The 27,854-nt window shown below is 42.0% G+C and overlaps 1 protein-coding gene across 1 annotated transcript; it reads left to right on the top strand.

Moving 5' to 3' along the window:
• On the top strand, positions 1 to 27,483 carry LOC147980600 (uncharacterized). Its single transcript, XM_087515679.1, has 2 exons — positions 1 to 419; positions 27,327 to 27,483. The coding sequence occupies exons 1-2, from the start codon at positions 1 to 3 to the stop codon at positions 27,481 to 27,483; spliced, it is 576 nt and encodes a 191-aa protein (XP_087371805.1).
• The last annotated feature ends 371 nt before the right edge of the window (positions 27,484 to 27,854 follow it).

Below are 27,854 nucleotides of genomic sequence, written 5' to 3'. Positions count from 1 at the left end.
ATGCAAGTCCTCCCCGAGCTCGCTTTCATTGACGTGACGATCCTCAAGATCGCCAAGCTCAAGAAAATCCATTCCATGGCAATGGTTTCCAAGACCGAGTCCGAGCACGTGAAAGGGCGAGACGCCAAGCTCAAGACGTCGAGGATCAAGAGCAACCTCCACAAGTGCAAATTCAAGCACCTCAAGACGGTGATGCAATCCGACAAGCACAAGAGTGCCGTGAAGCACAAGCACTCGAAGCACAACATGCACTCTGCGAGACCACTAGAGCCATCGACGAGCGCAACTGCCAAGTGCGTGAACAAGAAGAAGCACTTCGTCAAGCACAACAAGAGGAAGCCGCCCGACATGAAGAGCAACAAGAAAGCTGAAACCAAGCGCATATGCCTCATCCTCCTCCATGACAAAAATGACACCAGGTGGTGTTGGGAAACGTATTATTTCAAAAATATTGCCTACGATTACGCAAGATCTATCTAGGAGAAGCATAGCAACGAGCGGGGAGAGTGTGTCTATGTACCCTCGTGGACCGAAAGCAAAAGCATTTAGTAACGCGGTTGATGTAGTCGAACGTCTTCGCGATCCAACTGATCCAAGTACCAAACGTACGACACCTCCGCGATCAACACATGTTTAGCTCGGTGACGTCCCTCGAACTCTTGATCCAGTTGAGTCCGAGGGAGATTTCCGTCATCATGACGGCGTGGCGACAGTGATGATGAAGTTACCGGCGTAGGGCTTCGCCTAAGCACTACGACGATATGACCGAGGTGTGTAACTGTGGAGGGGGGCACCACACACGGCTAAAAGATCAACTTGTGTGTTCTAGGGTTCCCCTGCCCTCGTATATAAAGGAGGGAGAGGGATAGGTAGCCGGCCCTAGGTGGGCGCGCCAAGGTGTGGAGTCCTACTAGGACTCCCTAGTCCTAGTAGGATTCCACCTCCCACACAGAGTAGGAAAGGGGGAAGGGAGAAGGAGAAGGAAAGGGGGGGCCTTCTCCTAGTCCTAATCGGCCTCTTGCCCAAGGGGGGCGCACCAGCCCCTTATGGGCTTGTGTGCTTCCCTCTTATGGCCCATAAGGCCCATAACTTCTCCCAGGGGGTTCTGGTAACCTCCCAGTACTCCGGAAAATACCCAAACTTCTCCGGAACCATTTCGATGTTTGAATATAGCCTTCCAATATATCAATCTTTATGTCTCGACCATTTCGAGACACCTCATCATGTTCGTGGTCTCATCCGGGACTCCGAACAAACTTCGGTTCATCAATTCACATAACTCATAATACAAATCGTCATCGAACGTTAAGCGTGCGGACCCTAAGGGTTCGAGAACTATGTAGACATGACCGAGACACATCTCCGGTCAATAACCAATAGCGAAACCTGGATGCTCATATTGGCTCCTACATATTCTACGAAGATCTTTATCGGTCAAACCGCATAACAACATACGTTATTCCCTTTGTCATCAGTATGTTACTTGCCCGAGATTCGACCGTCGGTATCATCATACCTAGTTCAATCTCGTTACCGGCAAGTCTCTTTACTCATTCCGTAATACTTCACCCTGCAACTAACTCATTAGTCACATTGCTTGCAAGGCTTATAGTGATGAGCATTACCGAGAGGTCCCAGAGATACCTCTCCGAAACACGGAGTGACAAACCCTAATCTCGATCTATGCCAACCCAACAAATACCTTCGGAGACACCTGTAGAGTGATATGTCCATTTTGCATCATGCTTTTATATCGATATTTATTGCATTATGGGATGTTATTACACATTATGTCATAATACTTATGCCTATTCTCTCTTATTTTACAAGGTTTACATGAAGAGGGGGAATGCCGGCAGCTGGAATTCTAGGCTGGAAAAGGAGAAAATATTAGAGACCTATTCTGCACATCTCCAAAAGTCCTGAAACTCCACGGGAGCACTTTTCAGAATATATAAAAAATATTGGGCGCAAGAAGTACCAGAGGGGGGCCACCCATCAGCCATGAGGGTGGGAGGGGCGCCCTACCCCCTGGGCGCGCCCCCTGCCTCGTAGGCCCCCTGGTGGCCCTCCGATGCCCATCTTTGGCTATATGGAGTCTTTCGTCCGATAAAAAGTCATAAGCAAGCTTTCGGGAAGAAACTTCGCCGCCACGAGGTGGAACCTTGGCGGAACCAATCTAGGGCTCCGGCAGAGCTATTCTGTCGGGGAAACTTCCCTCTAGGAGGGGGAAATCATCGCGATCGTCATCACCAACGATCCTCTCATCGGGAGGGGGTCAATCTCCATCAACATCTTCACCAGCACCATCTCATCTCAAACCCTAGTTCATCTCTTGTATCCAATCTTTCTTTGTATCCAAACCTCAGATTGGTACGTGTGGGTTGCTAGTAGTGTTGATTACTCCTTGTAGTTGATGCTAGTTGGTTTACTTGGTGGAAGATCATATGTTCAGATCCATTATGCATATTAATACCCCTCTGATTATGAACATGAATATGCTTTGTGAGTAGTTACGTTTGTTCCTGAGGACATGCGACAAGTCTTGCTATAAGTAGTCATGTGAATTTGGTATTCGTTCGATATTTTGATGAGATGTATGTTGTCATCCCTCTAGTGGTGTCATGTGAATGTTGACTACATGACACTTCACCATTGTTTGGGCCTAGAGGGAGGCATTGGGAAGTAATAAGTAGATGATGGGTTGCTAGAGTGACAGAAGCTTAAACCCTAGTTTATGCGTTGCTTCGTAAGGGGCTGGTTTGGATCCATATGTTTCATGCTATGGTTAGGTTTACCTTAATACTTATGTTGTAGTTGTAGATGCTTGCAATGGGGGTTAATCATAAGTGGGATGGTTTTCCAAGTAAGGATAGTAGCCAAGCACAGGTCCACCCACATATCAGATTATCAAAGTACCGAACGCGAATCATATGAACGTGATGAAAACTAGCTTCACGATAATTCCCATGTGTCCTCGGGAGTGCTTTCCTTCATATAAGAGTTTGTCCAGGCTTGTCCTTTGCTACAAAAAGGATTGGGCCATCTTGCTGCACCTTATTTAGTTTTATTACTTGCTATTCGTTACAAATTATCTTATCACAAAACTATCTGTTACCGATAATTTTAGTGCTTGCAGAGAATACCTTGCTGAAAACCGCTTATCATTTCCTTCTGCTCCTCGTTGGGTTCGACACTCTTACTTATCGAAAGGACTACGATAGATCCCCTATACTTGTGGGTCATCAAGACTCTTTTCTGGCGCCGTTGCCGGGGAGTGAAGCGCCTTTGGTAGGTGGAATTTAGTAAGGAAAAATTTATATAGTGTGCTGAAATTTACCGTCACTTGTTACTATGGAATATAATCCTTTGAGGGGCTTGTTCGGGGTATCTTCACCCCGACCAGCAGAGCAAAGAGTTGATCCTCAACCTACTGAACCTACTGAAAATGTTTACTTTGAAATTCCTTCGGGTATGATAGAGAAACTGCTAGCTAATCTGTGGCACCCCGGCTCAGAGCGACTGGTTTACCATGCATTGCCAGCCCAGAGACCATGTCTTCTAGCAACACACAACATCTTGGTACAGAATAACAACCGCTTTATTGATGCTAGCGGAATAGAGTTACATTACAACAGTTGCCGAGGCCAAGCGGCACACTCTCTTTAGCCAGGCCATTCTCTAGAGGAGAGTTCCGAGAATGAATTCCAATCCGGTGTGGCTGAACAATATGTACAGTATTTAGTGAACATAAAGGGGCCTCGATCCGAGCAACTACGTGGCAGTGGAATAACGTCATGGTGGAAGCTCCATATCACAGGGACACCGATGTGGACATGATCTAGACCCGAACAACGCTCCTCTCCAACGATACTTCCCTGAAATCTAGCATGACACGCCAGGTCAGTACATTGAATGTACTTGCAAGCTCACAACAGGCATAATCATAATGACAAACAATATCATGATATTTAACCAATTATTAAAAATGCAACACTATATGTCAACATGCTGTGATCATGCTCGAACGTCCCTCAGGACAACTTACCAACCGTGATCATCTCTAGATCACAAACACACCACCAAAGTGGTCAGATCACAAACACACCACCAAAGTGGTCTTTCTCAAGAACAACTCGTGATCCTTACGGCGATCACAACCAAGACCATCATTTGGTCCAAATGCCTCGATGGCCTTACTGCCATCCATCAACAATGCAAAGTTCATAGCTTAGTGTGCAATTTTTATTAAACGTTGACTCATGGTGGGACCTACTACGAGGTGTCTGTAACCGTGGACTCGGCTATCGATAGATTACACACTCTGCAGAGGTAGCACACTGTACCCACACCACGGAACCCATGGCCTCGTACTCCCATTCGGGTGGACCAACGACATTCTGTCAAAACCCCTCCATTACCACGGCACTCTCCCGGCCACTCCGACCCAAATCCCCAACGGGCTGGTCCTGGGTGGCCCCGTGTCAACCGAAGACACCCCGACCACCATCGTGGTCAAAATACTCCCACTCGGGGACACTCCCACTCGGGGACTCGGTACCATAATCTCATCAATGAGCACACAAGATTATGTCTGCTTATCGGGCCAGGGCAAGCACGACATAACCTTCCCTAGATGGAGGCACCTAGGCCGTGTCAATGTACCGAATCAAGGCCTTCCCACAAAGGCAAATGTGGTTGCACTGGAAAGAAACTCGATTCAGCGGCATCATGACCCAGTCAACGATATATTCGAGTTGAGTTATATTCAGGTTTAACTTTAAACTGAAATTGACCGGTGTCATAGCATGCCATGAAATGCAAAACAACACATGCATCATATAGTGATAAAAGACCGATGTCATCCTTATACACACCAAGCATAACGTCAACAACTCAAATTACTCTACTTGCTCAAATAACTCACAACTTAACCAAAATATTTTGCAACAAGTTTTATTGATTTCTTACGCAAGAAAGTAACTCCGATAAATTTCTCATATGCTTGTCAAAAATATTTCACTATCAACAACTCTTACTTTCTTTATCACTAAGTTGGGTTCAAACATTCTGTAAGACAAGTGATATGATTAAACAAGTATTTAACAGAACATTTTATAACAAATTTTTATCAACCTAAGAGGGCAAAAACATAGCTTTAAATAATTGCTAACATGCATAACAAAATTATTTCTAACATCACCTCAAATAAATCTTATCTTGCTTTATCCATTAAACTAGTTTCACCTATTCTGTAAATCAAGCATAACAACTAACCAATATTTAACAGAATATAAATAACTCCATAATCATTTAAATGCATGGATTAATCATTTCATTCAAGTAAGAAAAATCACAAATATTGAAATGGCACCATGAAAATGTTGATGTGGCTTGCCTTAGTGCAGATGAGGTTCACAAGCCTCCTGGTGATCCTCAAGACAAGCTTCACCTTCTTAAAATAGTTTTAAACACAAAAAGAAAATATCAAGAACACTTCTGAAAATCACCAGAAATTCTAGACAGCTCAGGAAAATCTCATCTTTGGTGAGCTGCTAGATTTCTTATCAAAGAACACAATGCAAAAAGAATCAATTCATTTGGGCTTATGGTTGAAAAGTTATAACTGTTTGAAGTGTTCTGTAAATTCAAATGAATTTGAATAAAAGAAATAGACTGGGGGTGACGTCGAAGGCGTAAAGCCCAGGGGCGCCACCACTCGTACTGCTTCACGTGCGTACTGAGTGGCTGACTAGCGGGCCCCACTAGTCAGGTGGGGGAAGAGGGAGAAGGAAACAGAGGGGGCGCGGCTTCGCCGGAGCTCTCGCCGGTGACGAGGGCTCCTTGGCCCAAACGAGAGGGAGGGATGGCAAGAGGGGGTTGAGGCGCACCTGCCCGTACCCGTAGCATAGCTAGGGGCGGTCAGACGACGTCGGAATCAACCTCGCAAGCGGAGGCAGAACGTGGAGGTGGCCGGAGTTAAGGACGACGGCGAGCAGAAAGTGCACCTAATTTTTGGTATTTCGTGTTCCATATCCATAACTAAAGATAGAGAACAACTAAGAACAGCAAATAAAATTACTTAGTGATAAAGCAAACAAGCACACACGAGAATATTCACCCCACGCTATTGCTCCCCGGCAACGACGCCAGAAAAAGGTCTTGATAACCCACAAGTATAGGGGATCGCAACAGTTTTCGATAAGTAAGAGTGTCGAACCCAACGAGGAGCTAAAGGTAGAACAAATATTCCCTCAAGTTCTATCGACCACTGATACAACTCTACGCACGCTTGACGTCCGCTTTACCTAGAACAAGTATGAAACTAGAAGTACTTTGTAGGTGTTGTTGGATAGGTTTGCAAGATAATAAAGAGTACGTAAATAAAAAGTAGGGGCTGTTTAGATAAAGAAACAATAAAGTAAATAAAGCGAGTGTGGAAAAGTGGTGGTAGGAGTTGCGAAATTGCCCCTAAGCAATTGACTACTTTACTAGACCGATAGCAAGTATTATGTGGGAGAGGCCACTGCTAGCATGTCATCCCTGACTTGGAATTCTATGCACTTATGATTGGAACTATTAGCAAGCATCCGCAACTACTAATGTTCATTAAGGTAAAACCCAACCATAGCATTAAGGTATATTGGTCCCCCTTCAATCCCGTATGCATCAATTTCTATGCTAGGTTGAAGCTTCTGTCACTCTTGCCCTCCAATACATAGTCCTATCAACATACAACTAACCCTAGGGTGTGATCCACGCGCGCAATAATATGATGGGCACCAAAGGACAGCAACATAACCACAAGAAAATTAAATCAATCATAGAAATTCATCAACCACCAATAGGACAACGAAAATCTACTCAGACATCATAGGATGGCAACACATCATTGGATAATAATATGAAGCATAAAGCACCATGTTCAAGTAGAGGGTACATCGGGTTGCGGGAGAGTGGGCCGCTGTAGATAGAGGGGGGAAGGTGATGGAGATGTTGGTGAAGATGGCGGAGGTGTTGGTGTAGATCGCGGAGATGATGATGATGGCCACGGCAGCGTTCCGGCGCCACCGGAAGAGAAGGGGAGAGGGGGCCCCTTCGTCTTCTTCTGCCTTGACCTCCTCCCTAGATGGGAGAAGGGTTTCCCCTCTGGTCCTTGGCCTCCATGGCATGGGAGGGGCGAGAGCCCCTCCGAGATTGGATATGTTTCTCTGTCTCTCTCTGTTTCTACGTTCCCAAATTCTTCCCTTTCACCGTTTCTTATATTCCCGGAGATCCGTAACTCCGATTGGGCTGAAATTTTGACACGATCTCTATCCGGAAATTAGCTTTCTTGCGGCGAAAGAAGGGCACCAACCGCCTTAAGGGTGGCCCACGAGGGTCAGAGGCGCGCCTGGGGGGCAGGCGCGCCCTCCTGCCTTGTGGCCACCTCGGGCACCGTCTCGTGTGGATTTTTCTTCCCAAAAGTAATATATATTCTGAAAAAAATCTCCGTCAGTTTTTATTCTGTTTGGACTCCGTTTGATATGGATATTCTGCAAAACAAAAAACATGCAACAAACAGGAACTGGCACTGGGCACTGGATCAATATGTTAGTCCCAAAAATAGTATAAAAAGTTGCCAAAAGTATATGAAAGTTGTAGAATATTGGCATGGAACAATCAAAAATTATAGATACGACGGAGACGTATCAATGAGTGGAGTAATAGTAGTAGATGCAGGCAGGAGTCGGTCTACTTGTCTCGGATGTGATGTCTATATACATGATCATACCTAGATATTCTCATAACTATGCTCAATTCTGTCAATTGCTCAACAGTAATTTGTTCACCCACCGTAAAATACTTATGCTCTCGAGAGAAGCCACTAGTGAAATCTATGGCCCCCGGGTCTATCTTCATCATATTAATCTCCTACTACTTAGTTATTTCCTTTGCTATTTACTTTGCCTTTATTTTACTTTGCATCTTTATCACAAAAATACCAAAAATATTGTCTTATCATATCTATCAGATCTCACTCTCGTAAGTGGCCTTATAGGGATTTACAACCCCTATTTGCGTTGGTTGCGAGGATTTATTTGTTTTGTGCAGGTATGAGGGACTCGCGCGTAGCCTCCTACTGGATTGATACCTTGGTTCTCAAAAACTGAGGGAAATACTTACGCTACTTTGCTGCATCATCCCTTCCTCTTCGGGGAAAACCAATGCAGTGCTCAAGAGGTAGCAAGAAGGATTTCTGGCACCGTTGCCGGGGAGGTCTACGCAAAAGTCAACATACCAAGTACCCATCACATACCCTTATCTCCCGCATTACATTATTTGCCATTTGCCTCTCGTTTTCCTCTCCCCCACTTCACTCTTGCCGTTTTATTCGCCCTCTCTCTCTATCCTCCCTCTCTTTCTCTATTTGCCTCTTTTTGCCCGCTTGCTTTTTGTTTGCTTGTGTGTTAGTTTGCTTGCTTGTAATGATGGCTCAAGATAATACTAAATTGTGTGACGTCACCAATACCAACAACAATGATTTTATTAGCACTCTGATTGCTCCTCTTACCGATGCTGAATCTTGTGAAATTAATACTGCTTTGCTGAATCTTGTCATGAAAGATACGTTTTCTGGCCTTCCTAGTGAAGATGCCGCTACCCATCTAAATAGCTTCGTTGATTTGTGTGACATGCAAAATAAGAAAGATGTGGATAATGATATTGTTAAATTGAAGCTATTTCCTTTTTTGCTTAGAGATCGTGCTAAAGCTTGGTTTTTGTCTTTGCCTAAAAATAGTATTGATTCATGGAATAAGTGCAAAGATGCTTTTATCTCTAAGTATTTTCCTCCCACTAAGATCATCTCTCTTAGAAACGATATTATGAATTTTAAGCAACTTGATCATGAACATTTTGCACAAGCTTGGGAGAGAATGAAATTAATGATACGTAATTGCCCTACTCATGGTTTAAATTTGTGGATGATTATACAAATTTTTTATGCCGGATTGAATTTTGCTTCTAGAAATCTTTTAGATTCGGCCGCGGGAGGCACCTTTATGGAAATCACTTTAGGAGAAGCTACTAAACTCCTAGCTAATATTATGGTTAATTATTCTCAATGGCATACCGAAAGATCTACTAATAAAAAGGTGCATGCGATAGAAAAAATTAATGTTTTGAGTGGAAAGATGGATGAACTTATGAAATTATTTGCTAATAAGAGTGTTTATTTTGATCCTAATGATATGCCCTTGTCTACTTTGATTGAGAATAATAATGAATCTATGGATGTGAATTTTGTTGGTAGGAACAATTTTGGTAACAACGCGTATAGAGGAAATTTCAACCCTAGGCCTTATCCTAGTAATCCCTCTAATAATTATGGTAATTCCTACAACAACTATTATGGAAATTATAATAAGATGCCCTCTGATTTTGAATCTAATATTAAAGAATTTATTACTTCGCAAAAGAATTTTAATGCTATGATTGAAGAAAAATTGCTTAAGATTGATGATTTGGCTAGGAACGTTGATACAATTTCTCTTGATGTTGATTCTTTGAAACTTAGATCTATTCCACCTAAGCATGATATCAATGAGTCTCTCAAAGCCATGAGAATTTCCATTCATGAGTGCAAAGAAAGAACCGCTTTGATGCGTGCTAAGAAAGAAGGCTTTATAAGAGTGTGTTCTTCTAGTTCCTATGAAAATAAAGATGAAGATATAAAAGTTATTGATGTGTCCCCTATTAAATCTTTGTTTTTCAATATGAATTTTGATAATGATGGGACTGAATATGATCCACCTTTACCTAGAAGGCGTTCCAAGAATTCAGAATTTGTTGATCTTGATGCTAAAATTGATAAAAGTGGGATTGAAGAAATTAAAACCCTAGATGTTGCTAAATCCACTATTATGGATTTCAAGGAATTTAACTATGAAAATTGCTCTTTGATTGATTGTATCTCCTTGTTGCAATCCGTGCTAAATTCTCCTCACGCTTATAGTCAAAATAAAGCGTTTACTAAACATATCGTTGATGCCTTGATGCAATCTTATGAAGAAAAACTTGAATTGGAAGTTTCTATCCCTAGAAAACTTTATGATGAATGGGAACCAACTATTAAAATTAAAATTAAAGATCATGAATTCTATGCTTTATGTGATTTGGGTGCTAGTGTTTCCACGACTCCAAAGACTTTGTGTGATCTGTTAGGTTTCCGTGATTTTGATGATTGCTCTCTAAACTTGCACCTTGCGGATTCCACTATTAAGAAACCTATGGTAAGAATTAATGATGTTCTTATTGTTGCAAATAGGAATTATGTGCCCGTAGATTTTATTGTTCTTGACATAGATTGCAATCCTTCATGTCCTATTATTCTTGGTAGACCTTTCCTTAGAACGATTGGTGCAATTATTGATATGAAGGAAGGAAATATTAGATTCCAATTTCCATTAAGTAAAGGCATGGAACACTTTCCTAGAAATAAAATTAAATTACCTTATGAATCTATTATGAGAGCCACTTATGGATTGCCTACCAAAGATGGCAATACCTAGATCTATTCTTGCTTGTTATGCCTAGCTAGGGGCGTTAAATGATAGCGCTTGTTGGGAGGCAACCCAATTTTATTTTTATTCCTTGATTTTTTTCTCCTGTTTAGTAATAAATAATTTATATAGACTCTGTTTTGGTTGTGTTTTTTGTATTTAATTAGTGTTTGTGCCAAGTAGAACCGTTGGGAAGACTTGGGGAAAGTCTTGTTAAACTTGCTGTAAAAAACAGAAACTTTAGCGCTCACGAGAAATGCTGCCATTTTTATTTGTAAAGTGATATTTAGTTAATTATTTTTTCAGATGATTAATAGATAAATTACTCACGTCCAGAAATTTATTTTAGAATTTTTGGGGTTCCAGATCTTGCGCTAGCTACAGATTACTACAGACTGTTCTGTTTTTGACAGATTCTGTTTTTCGTGTGTTGTTTGCTTATTTTGATGAATCTATGGCTAGTAAAATAGTTTATAAACCATAGGGAAGTTGGAATGCAGTAGGTATAACACCAATATAAATAAATAATGAGTTTATTACAGTACCTTGAAGTGGTCTTTTATTTTCTTTCGCTAACGGAGCTCACGAGATTTTCTACTTTAAGTTTTGTGTTGTGAAGTTTTCAAGTTTTGGGTAAAGATTTAATGGATTATGGAACAAGGAGTGTCAAGAGACTAAGCTTGGGGATGCCCATGGAACCCCCAAGATAATCTAAGGACACCTAAAAGACAAAGCTTGGGGATGCCTCGGAAGGCATCCCCTCTTCCGTCTACTTCTATCGGTAACTTTACTTGGAGCTATATTTTTATTCGCCAAATGATATGTGTTTTGCTTGGAGCGTCTTGCATTATTTGATTCTATGATTTTTATTTTACCACAATCATCCTTTCTGTACACACCTTTTGAGAGGTCCATACATGATTTGGAATTTGTTAGAATACTCTATGTGCTTCGCTTATATCTTTTGAGTTATATAGTTTTGCTCTAGTACTTCACTTATATCTTTTAGAGCACGATGGTGGATTTGTTTTATAGAAACTATTGATATCTCATGCTTCACTTGGATTATTTTGAGAGTCTTAATAGCATGGTAATTTGCTTAAAATCCTAATATGCTAGGTATTCAAAGTTAGTAAAATTTTCTTAAGAGTGTTATGAATACTATGAGAAGTTTGATGCTTGATGATTGTTTTGAGATATGGAGGTAATAATATCAAAGTCGTGCTAGTTGAGTAGTTGTGAAATTGAGAAATACTTGTGTTGAAGTTTGCAAGTCCTGTAGCATGCACGTATGGTAAACGTTATCCAACAAATTTGAAACATGAGGTGTTATTTGATTGTCTTCCTTATGAGTGGCGGTCGGGGACGAGCGATGGTCTTTTCCTACCAATCTATCCCCCTAGGAGCATGCGCTTAGTACCGAGGTTTTTGATGACTTGTAGATTTTTGTAATAAGTATGTGAGTTCTTTATGACTAATTTTGAGTCCATGGATTATACGCACTCTCACCCTTCCATCCTTGCTAGCCTCTTCGGTACCGTGCATTGCCCTTTCTCACATTGAGAGTTGGCGCAAACTTCGCCAGTGCATCCAAACCCCGTGATATGATACACTCTTTCACACATAAACATCCTTATATCTTCCTCAAAACAGCCACCATACCTACCTATTATGGCATTTCCATAGCCATTCCGAGATATATTGCCATGCAACTTTCCATCATTCCGTTTATCATGACACATTCATTATTGTCATATTTCTTAGCATGATCATGTAGTTGACATAGTATTTGTGGCAAATCCATCGTTCATAATTCTTTCATACATGACACTCTTGGTCCATTGTATATCCCGGTACACCGCCGGAGGCATTCATATAGAGTCATCTTTTGTTCTAGTATTGAGTTGTAATCATTGAGTTGTAAATAAATAGAAGTGTGATGATCATCATTTTCTAGAGCATTGTCCCGAGTGAGGAATAAAAAAAGAGATAAAGGCCATATAAAAAAAGAGAGAAAGGCCATAAAAAAAGAGAAAAGGCCCCCAAAAAAGAAAAAAATGAGAGAAAAAGAGAGAAGGGACAATGTTACTATCCTTTGCCACACTTGTGCTTCAAAGTAGCACCTTAATCTTCATGTTAGAGAGTCTCTTGTTTTGTCACTTTCATATACTAGTGGGAATTTTTCATTATAGAACTTGGCTTGTATATTCCAACAATGGGCCTCCTCAAGTGCCCTAGGTCTTCGTGAGCAAGCAAGTTGGATGCACACCCACTAGTTTCTTTTGTTGAGCTTTCATACATTTCTAGCTCTAGTGCATCCGTTGCATGGCAATCCCTACTCCTTGCATTAACATCAATCGGTGGGTATCTCCATAGCCCATTGATTAGCCTTGTTGATGTGAGACTTTTTTTGTCTTCTCCACATACCCCCCCTCATTATACTCTATTCCACCCATAGTGCTATGTCCATGGCTCGCGCTCATATATTGCGTGAAAGTTTATAGGTTTGAGATTACTAAAGTATGAAACAATTGCTTGGCTTGTCATCGGGGTTGTGCATGATGAGAGCATTCTTGTGTGACGAAAATGAAACATGACTAAACTATATTATTTTGAGAAGACATAATTGCTTAGTTAGTATGCTTGAAGTATTATTATTTTTATGTCAATATGAACTTTTGTCTTGAATCTTTCGGATCTGAATATTCATACCACAATTGAGAAGAATTACATTAAAATTATGCCAACTAGCACTCCACATCAAAAATTCTGTTTTTATCATTTATCTACTCGAGGACGAGCATGAATTACGCTTGGGGATGCTTGATACGTCTCCAACGCATCTATAATTTTTTATTTCTCCATGCTATATTATCTACTGTTTTGGACATTATTGGGCTTTATTATCCACTTTTATATTATTTTTGGGACTAACCTATTAACCGGAGGCCCAGCCCAGAATTGCTGTTTTTTGCCTGTTTTAGGGTTTCGAAGAAAAGGAATATCAAACGGAGTCCAAACGGAATGAAACCTTCGGGAACGTGATTTTCTCAATGAACAAGACCCGGGATACTTGGACCCTACGTCAAGAAATAAAAGAGAAGGCCATGAGGTAGGGGGCGCGCCTACCCCCCAGGCGCGCCCTCCACCCTCGTGGGCCCCCTGTTGCTCCACCGACGTACTCCTTCCTCCTATATATACCTACGTACCCCCAAATGATCATATACAGAGCCAAAAACCTAATTCCACCACCGCAACTTTCTGTATCCACGAGATCCCATCTTGGGGCCTGTTCCGGAGCTCCGCCAGAGGGGGCATCGATCACGGAGGGCTTCTACATCAACACCATAGCCCCTCCGATGAAGTGTGAGTAGTTTACCTCAGACCTACGGGTCCATAGTTAGTAGCTAGATGGCTTCTTCACTCTTTTTGGATCTCAATACAATGTTCTCCCCCTCTCTTGTGGAGATCTATTCGATGTAATCTTCTTTTTGCGGTGTGTTTGTTGAGACCGATGAATTGTGGGTTTCTGATCAAGTCTATCTATGAACAATATTTGAATCTTCTCTGAATTCTTTTATGTATGATTGGTTAATTTTGCAAGTCTCTTCGAATTATCAGTTTAGTTTGGCCTCCTGGATTGATCTTTCTTGCAATGGGAGAAGTGCTTAGCTTTGGGTTCAATCTTGCGGTGTCCTTTCCCAGTGACAGTAGGGGCAGCAAGGCACGTATTGTATTGTTGCCATCGAGGATAACAAGATGGGGTTTTCTTCATATTGCATGAGTCTATCCCTCTACATCATGTCATCTTGCTTAAGGCGTTACTCTGTTTTTAACTTAATACTCTAGGGGGTTGTTTGGGTAGATAGAATATATAGAATGCAATCTCTACAAACTAGGAAAACCGTCCAACAGAAAAAAATCTTGTTTGGGTACTCTAACTAATCCGTGGATATAAAGAACATGTTTCTAGGAAACCCAGAATTTCATGGTTATGGAAAAACGACTACTAGTGGTTTTTCCAAAAACACATTTCACATATACTGGATCGTAACTGAACTTCTCATGATGCGCTCGTTTCTCACGGCCCGCTCCTACCTATACTCACGGGAGCGATGGTTATCCAAACAAGAAATTAGATAGGCCAGCTTTTAGCCTTTTTGACACCAAACGTGATTCTACATAAACTGATTATTCATAGAAAAACTAGCAAAACCGATTTTACTAAAAATCTGCTATAAACAAGTTTTTGATAAACGCATGGCTAAGTATCACTATCCAAACAAGCACTAGATGCATGCTGGATAGCGGTCGATGAGTGGAGTAATAGTGGTAGATGCAGGCAGGAGTGGTCTACTTGTCTCGGACGTGATGCCTATATACATGATCATACCTAGATATTCTCATAACTATGCTCAATTCCGTCAATTGCTCAACAATAATTTGTTCACCCACCGTAGAATACTTATGCTCTCGAGAGAAGCCACTAGTGAAATCTATGGCCCCCGGGTCTATCTTCATCATATTAATCTCCTACTACTTAGTTATTTCCTTTGCTATTTACTTTGCCTTTATTTTACTTTGCATCTTTATCACAAAAATACCAAAAATATTGTCTTATCATATCTATCAGATCTCACTCTTGTAAGTGGCCTTATAGGGATTGACAACCCCTATTTGCGTTGGTTGCAAGGATTTATTTGTTTTGTGCAGGTACGAGGGACTCGCGCGTAGCCTCCTACTGGATTGATACCTTGGTTCTCAAAAACTGAGGGAAATACTTACGCTACTTTGCTGCATCATCCCTTCCTCTTCGGGGAAAACTAACGCAGTGCTCAAGAGGTAGCATTTGCTAACAGCAAAAGAGATGTCAGGTCTTGTAGCACTGACTAAGTACATAAGCGAGCCAATAATCTGAGAATACTTCAATTGGTCTCTAGCAGCTCTTCGATTCTTTCGAAGCAACACACTAGCATCATATGGTGTTGGAGAGGGCTTGCAGTCACTGTAGCCAAAGCGACTCAAGATCTTTTCCACATAGTGAGATTGAAGCAATGTAATCCCACCATCATCGTCTCTCAACAACTTGATGTTCAGAATGACATCAGCCACTCCTAAATCTTTCATCTCAAAACAGTGAGATAGAAAGTCCTTGACCTCCTTAATAACATTCAGATTTGTTCCAAAAATTAGCATGTCGTCAACATACAAGCAAAGGATAACTCCCTCGCCCCCACCATGGCGATAGTACACACATTTGTCAGCTTCGTTTACAACAAAGCCTGCAGCTGTTAAAGTTCTTTCAAACTTCTCATGCCACTATTTGGGTGCTTGCTTGAGTCCATACAAAGACTTCAAAAACTTGCACACTTTTCCTTCCTGACCATCTAGTACAAAACCATCTGGTTGTTCCATATAAATTTCCTCATCCAACTCTCCATTTAGGAAAGCAGTCTTAACATCCATTTGATGAACGAGAAGACCATGCGAGGCAGCTAGTGAAAGTAGAACTCGAATAGTGGTCAGTCGAGCCACATGTGAGTAAGTATCAAAGAAGTCTTCACCTTCCTTTTGGGTATAACCCTTAGCCATGAGCCGAGCCTTGTACTTTTCAATAGTACATCAAGCCTAAGCTTCTTCTTGAATACCCATTTGCATCCTATAGGTTTGCACCCATAAGGACGATCAGTTATCTCCCAAGTTTCATTCGCCAAGATGGAGTCCATCTCGCTACGAACCACTTCCTTCCAGTAGTCAGCATCTTCAGATGCATAGGCCTCTGAAATAGAACTGTGAGTGTCATCTATGAGATACACAAGAAAATCATCACCAAAGGACTTTGCAGTCCTCTGTCTCTTGCTCCTAGTAGGAACTTCATTGTTCTCCTCCACGGGACTTTCAAAGTGTTCCATCAAAACGACAGGTTCTGTAATTGTAACTGGTTCCTGATTCGATGAACTAGGCATCTCCTAATTAGATGAGGTAGCCATATCCTTCATGGGAAAGATATCTTCAAAGAAAATCGCATCATTCGACTCCATGATCGTACCGACATGCATGTCAGGTACCTCAGATTTTACAACCAAGAATCTATAACCAATGCTATGAAAAGCATATCTCAGGAAAACACAATCCACGGTCTTTGTCCAAGCTTGCGCTTCTTTGGAATTGGCACATTGAATTTCGCCAAACAACCCTAGGTTCGTAGATAAGAGAGCTTTAACCTTTTCTTCTCCCATTCCTCGAATGGAGTTATCTCTTTGTTCTTTGTGGGGACTCGGTTTAGGACATGACATGCTGTCAATATCGCCTCCCCCCACCATGCCTTGGAGAGACCCGATGTGTCTAACATGGCGTTAACCAAATCAGTTAGAGTACGGTTCTTTCTTTCGACCACCCCATTTGACTGAGGTGAGTAGGGAGGCGTTCTCTCATGGATTATACCATGTTCCGCACAAAAAGCATCAAATTCATTGGAAAAATACTCTCCACCACGGTCGGACCTAAGCCTCTTGATTTTTCGATCAAGTTGGTTTTCCACTTCACCTTTATAGATCTTGAAAAAGTTCAAAGCCTCATCATTAGATTTCAGAAGATACACACGGCAGTATCTAGTGGAGTTGTCAATTAACGTCATGAAATATTTCTTTCCGCCTTTTGTCAAAACACCATTCATTTCACATAGATCTGAATGTATGAGCTCTAGTGGTGCAAGATTTCTCGTTTCCGCAGTCGTGTGAGACTTACGAGGTTTCTTAGCTTGCACACAAACTTGACACTTAGATCCCTTGACAGTGGTGAAACTAGGGATTAAGTTCAACTTCGCTAGTCATGACATGCAACCAAAGCTAACATGACAAAGACGTGAATGCCACACATTTGATTCACTATTGTTGCAAACATGATTAACAACTTTATTGCAAACGTCTGATAAGGATAAACGAAATAGGCCTCCTGACTCATAGCCTTTACCAAAAAAGGTTCCATACTTGGATATTACAAATTTATTCGACTCAAAGACAAGCTTATAGCCATCTCTACATAGAAGAGATCCGCTAACAAGATTTTTATTGACGGAGGGGACATAATGCACGTTCTTCAGCCACACGATCTTCCCCAAAGTAAACTTCATATCGACCGTGCCAACACCATGAACAGAAGCACTTGAACCATTGCCCATCAGCATGGTTGAAGTCCCTGCGGTCTGATAAGAAGAAAACATGGAAATATCACTGCATACATGCACATTAGCACCCGTGTCAATCAACCAATCATGATAATGACATACTGAAAGAATAGTGGGAAATATACCATACCCAGCATCCTTCATGTCAATGTCTCCAATGACAACATTAGCAGTCTTGCGGCCTTTCGCAGAATGACGCTTGTCATAGCGATTAGGGCAACTAGGAGCCCAATGATCAGGATCCCCACACACATGACAAACACCTTTATTCTTGTCATTCTTCTTCTTGAAATTCGTGTGTTGCACAACCTTGTTCTTCCCATCAAACTTTGCTTTACCATCAAACTTGCCCTTGTTCTTGAACTTGTGGGGCTGGAAGTTCTTCTATAGCATATTGGCACTAGATCCTCCCTCAATACCTCGAGCACATGTGTCCTTTTCTCTCGCTTTTCTTCGACATTAAGAGTACCAATGAGATCCGGAATGGAAAACTCCTGTCTCTTATGCTTCAGTAAGGTAGCAAAGTTCCTCCACGAAGGAGGAAGCTTGGTGATGATACCTCCGGCAACAAACTTGTCTGGTAGCATACAGTTGAAGTGCTCAAGTTCTCTAGGAAATGACTGTATCTCATGAGCTTGCTCAACCACGGAGCGCTCTTCAGTCATCCTGTAATCATAGAATTGCTCCATGATGTACAGCTCAGTGCCGACATCCGAGACCCCAAACTTGGCCTCGAGTGCGTCCCACTTATCTTTTCCATTGTCAATTAATGCATAAGCATCAACTATGTTCTCACCAAGAACACTCAAGAGAGCAGCCTCAAACAGAGTATCCATTTTCTGAAAAGCTTGTTCCTGTTGGGCATCAAACTTCCCTTCAGGCTTTCCAAGCGTGGCGTCATAGCAACTCATGGTTTGAAACCATAAGACTTCTCTCACGCGCCACCTCTTATAGTGGATACCCTCAAACATAGGAGGTCTCATGAAAGCAGCAAAACCACTTGGGGTAAATTGCCTATAATAAGGTTTTTGGATTGTTGGAAATATGAGCAATTTACCAAATGAATTTATTAACAGAAATAGTAGATAAAGCATGACTAATATAGTAGAGATAAAACAAGTCATGCATTCTAACAGAGAGAAGGTAAATAACATCTGCATATATGAACTGTAGCCTAGCATATCTAGAGCAAATAGTAGAGCTAGTTGCATATATGGAGTAGAACCTAACATATGTAGGGCAGAAACTAGAGCAAAGAACTGTGGTAGAACTTCTAACATAAAGGAAAAGAACACGTACGGGACGGCAACAGCAGAAGCACTGGACTTGGGGTCGACATCCTCTCCAGCCATGTCGTCGATGAGGTTGTCGACGTCGCCTACTGTCCCGACCTGCGGTGCACGCCGCAAGCCGGGATGGGGAAGATCGTAGCAATAGTGCAGTGCTCAGGAACCTTGTGGTGAGAGGAAGAGGTAGGCATAGGAGAAGGACGCGAACAGGCTGCAACGAGCGGTGAAGCAATGAAGGGAGACGAAGCGAACAGGCAGCACTCAAAGAGGTGCGCCATTCGTATTCAGTCTCCACTACAGCAAAATGTTTCAGCTCCCGTGTGACCGTTCGTATACCCGTCGTGCGTGGCAAAAATTTAGACATCGGCTCGGCTCATTCCCGCAACCCGCAACCCATGGCGTGTCATGTCGTGACAAGGCGTGGCGTGGCGAGGCGGGCGGCGGAGGAGGAGCGCGCGTGGATGTCCCTCTTGTTCTCATGCTCATACATGTGGGGAAAGAGCCTCCCTTATAAAGAGGTCCAACTCCCTCTAAACTAGCAATGTGGGACTAAACTTTAGTTCCACCTCTTGCCTTGCACGAATGGGCTGCGTGTGCCTCTAGGATTTATTAGGAATTTCTGAAACTGCTATTGGGCTAGGCCAAAAATAGACAAAATTCCAGCACAAAGAGCAATTCTAGAAGATCATACTTAAAAGATATAAGTGAAGCACATGAAGCATTCTATAAATCAATGAAGGGCTATCTCATACTATCATGGTTCTTAAAGGAAAAACAGAAAACACAAAGGACACAAATCATGTGAACAAAACAAAAACTGAGGTATACCGATAATTGTTGAAGAAGAAAGATGGGATGCCAACCGGGGCATCCCCAAGATTAGATGCTTGAGTATCCTTGAAATATTGACTTGGGGTGCCTTGGGCATCCCCAAGCTTGGGCTCTTGCCTCTCTTTATTCTTGTCATATTGGTAGCTCCTCGATCTTCGAACACTTCATCCACACTAAACTTTAACAAAAACTTTGTGAGATCCGTTAGTGTAATAAAGAAAATCACTACCAACTTATTCCAATTTCATATTAGAACTATATCTACTATATTCCAACTTCACCATGGTTCATTCCCCCCGATACTACCCATAGATTCATCAAAATAAGTGAACAACTCATAGAAAATAGAATCTGTCAAAAACAGGACAGTCTGTAGTAATCTGGAAGTTTAGTAAACTTCTGTAACTCCAAAAATTCTAAAAAAATATGACAATTTAAACAATTTATACAGAAGTAATGTGCAAAAAGTTTCAGACCCATTTGACTTTCCAGTAAAAAAAATGTAAAATCACGTGCTGCGGCCAAAGTTTCTATTTTTGTACTGCACAAAGTATACAAGCAATCTAATCATCCTAAAACCAAGGCTTGTCACATTATTTTTATAATACAATGGATATATACAAGGGGATAATTATATTCAGAGAAGCTTCCATGAATTTTTTTACATTGTTTCCATGAGCATGAACACAAGTGTTCAAGGTCGACCCTCATTTCTCCAATGCATAACCTTCCAATCACTTCTCTTATTGAAAAACTTTTTAGGTATGAGAGGCAAGTATTTTTTGTATTTTCATTCTTTAAAAAAAGTATGTTTCACCCACAACTAAACAGAAACAAAAAAGGAAAAACAAAATATACTTAGTGAAGAAAGCAAACAAGCATACACAAGAATATCAACCCCACGCTATTGCTCCCCGGCAACGGCGCCAGAAAAGAGCTTGATAATCCCCAAGTGCAGGGAATCATCGTTGCAATTCCCAATGGTGGAAGTGATAAGTATGGAGTGTCGAACCCACAAGGAGCTAAAGGTAAGATCAATATTCTCTCAAGCCCTATCTGCCACTGATACGACTCTACGTACACCGAACGTTTGCTTCCAACTAGAAACGAGAAATAAAACTACGTTGTGGGTATGAAGAGGGTAACTTTGCATGGTATCGGAGAGATAAAATATAAAAGTAGGGGCTGTTATCATAAAGTTAGAATATATTACTAAATATTATAAATATCGAGTGTGGAATAATGATGGATCGGTGTGCGGAATTGTCTTAAGCAATTGTTAACAAGACCGGTGGTCGTCATTGCAATTTCATATGAGGGAGAGGCATAAGCTAACATACTTTCTCTTCTTAGATCATATGCACTTATGATTGGAACTCTAGCAAGCATCCGCAACTACTAAAGATCATTAAGGTAAAACCCAACCATAGCATTAAAGCATCAAGTCCCCTTTATCCCATACGCAACAACCCCCTTACTCGAGTTTATGCTTCTGTCACTCAAGCAACCCACTATAAGCGAATCATGAACGTATACAAAGGGAATCCCTCATGCTTGCGCGACAAGTAGGGCACAATAGGACAACACAAAAATAAAATATACAACTCGTACCAATCTAGATCATCAATCAACCTAAAGACAAAGGATATCTACTCAAAACATCATAGGATGGCAACACATCATTGGATCATAATATGTGGCATAAAGCACCATGTTCAAGTAGGGATTACAACGGGGTGTGGGAGAGTGGACCGCGTAAAAGAGATGAGGATGGTGATGATGATGGTGATGTTGATGAAGACGATCACCGCGGCGATGATTCCCCTCCCGATGGCACTCCGGCGCCACCGAGAGAGAGGAGGAGAGGTTCTCCTCCTTGTGCTTCCTTCTCCATGGCCTCCCCCTGGATGGGGAGTGGTTCCCCCTCTGGTCCTTGGCCTTCATGGTGATGATGGCCCCTCCGGGATCCTCCCCCGTGCCCTCCGGTGATGATGGCCCCCTCCGGCAGGGTGCCACAGAGGGCCTAGATTGATTTCTCGTGGCTACAGACGCTTGCGGCGGTGGAACTTCCGATCTAGGTTATTTTATGGAGGTTTGGGGATTTATAGGAGAGGTTGGCGTCGAGAACAAGTCAGGGGCCCCACGGGAAGTCCACGAGGCACAGGGGCGCGCCCAGGGGGGTGGGCGCCCCCACCCTCGTGGGGCCCACGGGGCTCCCCTCCGGTAGATTTTTGTTCCAGTATTTTTTATATTTTCCAAAAAAATTCTCCGTTGATTTTCACCGCATTCCGAGAACTTCTATTTCTGCACAAAAACAACACCACGGTAGTTTTGCTGAAAACAACGTCAGTCCGGTTAGTTCTAATCAAATCATACCAAAATCATATAAAACTATTGTAAACATGGCATGAATACTTGATAAATTATAGATGCGTTGGAGACGTATCAGTACCCAACAGTTTCTTTTGGGTATCCTATGAAGACGCACTTCTCCAATTTGGGTTTGAGCTTATCAGGCTGAAACTTTTTCACATAAGCATCACAACCCCAAATTTTAAGAAACGACAGCTTAGGTTTCTTGCTAAACCATAGTTCATACGGTGTCGTCTCAACGGATTTTTAGACGCTGCCCTATTTAACGTGAATGCAGCTATCTCTAATGCATACCCCCAAAACGATAGTGGTAAATCGGTAAGAGATATCATAGATCGCACCACATCTAATAAAGTACGGTTACGATATTCTGACACACCATTATGCTGTGGTGTTCCAGGTGGCATGAGTTTGTGAAACTATTCCACATTGTTTTAATTGAAGGCCAAACTCATAACCCAAATATTTGCTTCTGCGATCAGATCGTAGAAACTTTATTTTCTTGTTACGATGATTATCCACTTCACTCTGAAATTCTTTGAACTTTTCAAATGTCTCAGACTTGTGTTTCATCAAGTAGATATACCCATATCTTCTCAAATCATCTGTGAAGGTCAGAAGACAATGATACCCGCCGTGAGCCTCAACACTCATCGGACCGCATACATCGGTATGTGTTATTTCCAATAAGTCAGTGGTTCACTCCATTGTTCCGGAGAACGGAGTCTTAGTCATCTTGCCCATGAGGCATGGTTTGCAAGCATCAAATGATTCATAATCAAGTGATTCCAAAAGTCCATCCTCATGGAGTTTCTTCATGCGCTTTACACCAATATGACCTAAACGGCAATGCCACTAGTATGTTGCACTATCATTATCAACTTTGCATCTTTTGGCATCAATATGTGTATCACTACAATCGAGATTCAATAAACCATTCACCTTGGGTGTACGACAACAGAAGGTTTTATTCATGTAAACAGAATAATAATTATTCTCTAAATGAATAACAATATTGCAATAAACATGATCCAATAATATTATGCTCAACGCAAACACCAAATAACATTTATTTTAGGTTCAACACTAATCCCGAAGGTAAAGGGAGTGTGCGATGGTGATCTTATCAACCTTTGGAATCATTTCCAACACACATCGTCACCTCGTCCTCAACTAGTCTTTGTTCATTTTGTAACTCCTGTTTCGAGTTACTAATCATAGCAACTGAACAAGTATCAAATACTCAGGGGCTACTATGAACACTAGTAAAGTACACATCAATAACATGTATATCATATCTACTTTTGTTCACTTTGCCATCCTTCTTATCTGCCAAGTATTTGGGGCAGTTCCGCTTCCAGTGACCATTTCCTTTGCAGTAGAAGCACTCAGTTTCAGGCTTAGGTCTAGCTTTGGGCTTCTTCATGGGAGTGGCAACTTTCTTGCCATTCTTCTTGAAGTTCCCTTTATTTCCGTTGCCCTTTTACTTGAAACTAGTGGTCTTGTCAACCATCAACACTTGATGCTTTTCTTGATTTCTACCTTCGCCGATTTCAGCATCGCGAAGAGCTCGGGGAATCGTTTTTCATCATCCCTTGCATATTATAGTTCATCATGAAGTTCCAGTAACTTGGTGATAGTGACTAGAGAACTCTGTCAATCACTATCTTATCTGGAAGATTAACTCCCACTTGATTCAAGCGATTGTAGTACTCAGACATTCTTAGCACATGCTCACTGGTTGAGCTATTCTCCTCCATCTTGTAGGCAAAGTGCTTGTCAGAGGTCTCATACCTGTCGACTCGGGCATGAGTCTGAAATACCAATTTCAGCGCTTGGAACATCTCATATGCTCCGTGAAATTTCAAAACATTTTCGAAGTCCCGGTTCTAAGCCGTAAATCATGGAGCACTAAACTATCAAGTAGTCATCATACCGAGCTTTGTCAAATGTTCATGACGTCTGTATGTGCTCCTGCAATAGTTCTGTCACCTAGCGGTGCATCAAGGACATAATTCTTCTGTGCAGCAATGAGGTTAATCCTCAGATCATGGACCTAGTCCGCATCATTGCTACTATCATCTTTCAACTTAGCTTTCTCTAGGAACATATCAAAAAATAAAATAGGGGAGCTATACACAAGCTATTGATCTACAACATAGATATGAAAATACTATCAGGACTAAGTTCATGATAAATTAAAGTTCAATTAATCATATTACTTAAGAACTCCCACTTAAATAGACATCTCTCTAGTCATCTAAGTGATCACGTGATCCATATCAACTAAACCATGCCCGATCATCATGTGAGATGGAGTAGTTTTCAATGGTGAACATCACTATGTTGATCATATCTACTATATGATTCACGCTCGACCTTTCGGTCTCAGTGTTCTGAGGCCATATCTGCATATGCTAGGCTCGTCAAGTTTAACCTAAGTATTCTGCATGTGCAAAATTGGCTTGCACCCGTTGTATGTGAACGTAGAGCTTATCACACCCGATCATCACGTGGTGTCTCGGCACGATGAACTGTAGCAATGGTGCATACTCAGGGAGAGCACTTATACCTTGAAATTTTAGTGAGAGATCATCCTATAATGCTACCGCCGTACTAAGCAAAATAAGATGCATAAAGGATAAACATCACATGCAATCAAATAAGTCATATGATATGGCCATCATCATCTTGTGCCTTTGATCTCCATCTCCAAAGCACCGTCATGATCACCATCGTCACCGGCTTGACACCTTGATCTCCATCGAAGCATCATTGTCGTCTCGCCAACTATTGCTTCTACGACTATCGTTACCGCTTAGTGATAAAGCAAAACAATTGCATGGCGATTTCATTTCATACAATAAAGCGAAAACCATATGGCTCCTGCCTATTGCCGATAAATGTTACAAAACATGACCATCTCATACAACAATTTATATATCATCACGTCTTGACCATATCACATCACAGCAAGCCCTGCAAAAAACAAGTTAGACGTCCTCTACTTTGTTGTTGCAAGTTTTATGTGGCTGCTACGGGCTTCTAGCAAGAACCATTCTTACCTACCCATCAAAACCACAACGATTTTTCATCAAGTGTGCTGTTTTAACCTTCAACAAGGACCAGGCTAGTCAAATCGGTTCAACTAAAGCTGGAGAAACAGACACCCACTAGCCACCTGTGTGTGAAGCACGTCGGTAGAACCAGTCTCATGAACGCGGTCATGTAATGTTGGTTTGGGCCGCTTCATCCAACAATACCGCCGAATCAAAGTAAGACATCCTGGTAAGCAGTATGACTATTATCGCCCACAACTCAATGTGTTCTACTCGTGCATTTAACATCTACGCATAGACCTGGCTCGGATGCCACTGTTGGGGAAGATAGTAGTTCAAATTTTTTGCCTATGATCACGCAAGATCTATCTAGGAGAAGCATAGCAACGAACGGGGAGAGTGTGTCTACGTACCCACGTAGACCGAAAGTGGAAGCGTTTAGTAACGCGGTTGATGTAGTCAAACTTCTTTGTGATCCAAACGATCCAAGTACCAAACGTACGACACCTCCGCGATCAGCACACTTTCAGCTCGGTGACGTCCCTTGAACTCTTGATCCAGTTGAGGCCAAGGGAGAGTTCCGTCAGCATGATGGCGTGGCAATGGTGATGATGAAGTTACCGGCACAGGGCTTCGCCTAAGCACTACGACGATATGACCGAGGTGTGTAACTGTGGAGGGGGGCACCGCACACGGCTAAAAGATCAACTTGTGTGTTCTAGGGTGCCCCTTCCCCCTTATATAAAGGAGGGAGAGGGAGAGGCATCCGACCCTAGGGGGCACGCCAAGATGTGGAGTCCTACTAGGACTCCCTAGTCCTAGTAGGATTCCACCTCCCACACGGAGTAGGAAAGGGGGAAGGGAGAAGGAGAAGGAAAGGGGGGGCCTTCTCCTAGTCCTAATCGGCCTCCCGCCCAAGGGGGGGGGGGCGCACCAGCCCCTTGTGGGTGGTGTGCTTCCCTCTTATGGCCCATAAGGCCCATAACTTCTCAAAGGGGGTTCTGGTAACCTCCCGGTACTCCGGAAAATACCCAAACTTCTCTGGAACCATCCTGATGTCCGAATATAGCCTTCCAATATATCAATCTTTATGTCTCAACCATTTCAAGACTCCTCGTCATGTCCGTAATCTCATCCGGGACTCTGAACAAACTTAGGTTCATCAAATCACATAACTCATAATACAAATCGTCACCGAACGTTAAGCGTGCGGACCCTACGGGTTCGAGAACTATGCAGACATGACCGAGACACATCTCCGGTCAATAACCAATAGCGGAACCTGGATGCTCATATTGGCTCCTACATATTCTACGAAGATCTTTATTGGTCAAACCGCATAACAACATACATTATTCCCTTTGTCATCGGTATGTTACTTGCCCGAGATTTGATCGTCGGTATCATCATACCTAGTTCAATCTCATTACCGGAAAGTCTCTTTACTTCTTCTGTAATATTTCACCCCGCAACTAACTCATTAGTCACATTACTTGCAAGGCTTATGGTGATGAGCATTACCGAGAGGGCCCAGAGATACCTCTCTGAAACACGGAGTGACAAATCCTAATCTCGATCTATGCCAACCCAACAAATACCTTCGGAGACACCTATAGAGCATATTTATAATCACCTAGTTACGTTGTGACGTTTGATAGCATACAAGGTGTTCCTCCAGTATCTGGGAGTTGCATAATCTCATTGTCAGAGGAACATGTATAAGTCATGAAGAAAGCAATAGCAATAAAACTAAACGATCATTATGCTAAGCTAACGGATGGGTATTTTCCATCACATCAATCTCTAATGATGTGATCCCGTTCATCAAATGACAACACATGTCTATGGCTAGGAAACTTAACCATCTTTGATTAATGAGCTAGTTAAGTAGAGGCATACTAGGAACACTCTATTTGTTTATGTATCCACACATGTACTAAGTTTCTGGATAATACAATTCTAGCATGAATAATAAACATTTATCATGATATAAGGAAATATAAATAACAACTTTATTATTGCCTCTAGGGCATATTTCCTTCAGGTGGAACAAGTGCTTGAAGACTCTCTTCCACGCCAAGAGCGACATCAAGAGGAATGAGCATTTGAGGACCTTCCTCCGCGGCAAGAGCGACATCAAAACCGCCACTATGATGAAAAACTCCGCTACGACAAGCGTTCACCATGCCCAAGTTATCTGAAAGCAATGATCCCGAAGAATATCTCTCATGGGCATTGAAAGTGGACAAGATATTCCGTCTTCACAACTACGACGAGGAAAAGAAGATCGCCATGGCCTCCCTCGAGTTTCAAGACTACGTCCTCATTTAGTGGGAGCAAGTGATCGAGCGACGACAAGCAACAGGCGAACCACCCATCACAACTTGGTGCGAATGAAGGATGTCATGAGAGCTTGCTTCATGCCTACACACTACACCCGCGATCTTTTCAAGAAGTTGCAACTCCTCAAGCAAGGCACGAAGAGGGTGGAAGAATACTACCAAGAAATGGAGATTGCCATGATAAGAGCCAATGTCAAGGAAGATGACGAGCAAACTATGGCACGATTCTT

Source organism: Triticum urartu, chromosome 3A (assembly GCF_056163025.1).
Source record: "Triticum urartu cultivar PI428250 chromosome 3A, HENAU_Tu73, whole genome shotgun sequence".
Taxonomy (NCBI): domain Eukaryota; kingdom Viridiplantae; phylum Streptophyta; class Magnoliopsida; order Poales; family Poaceae; genus Triticum; species Triticum urartu.
Note: the sequence above shows the minus strand (reverse complement) of the source record. Positions and strands in the feature narration are given on the sequence as shown.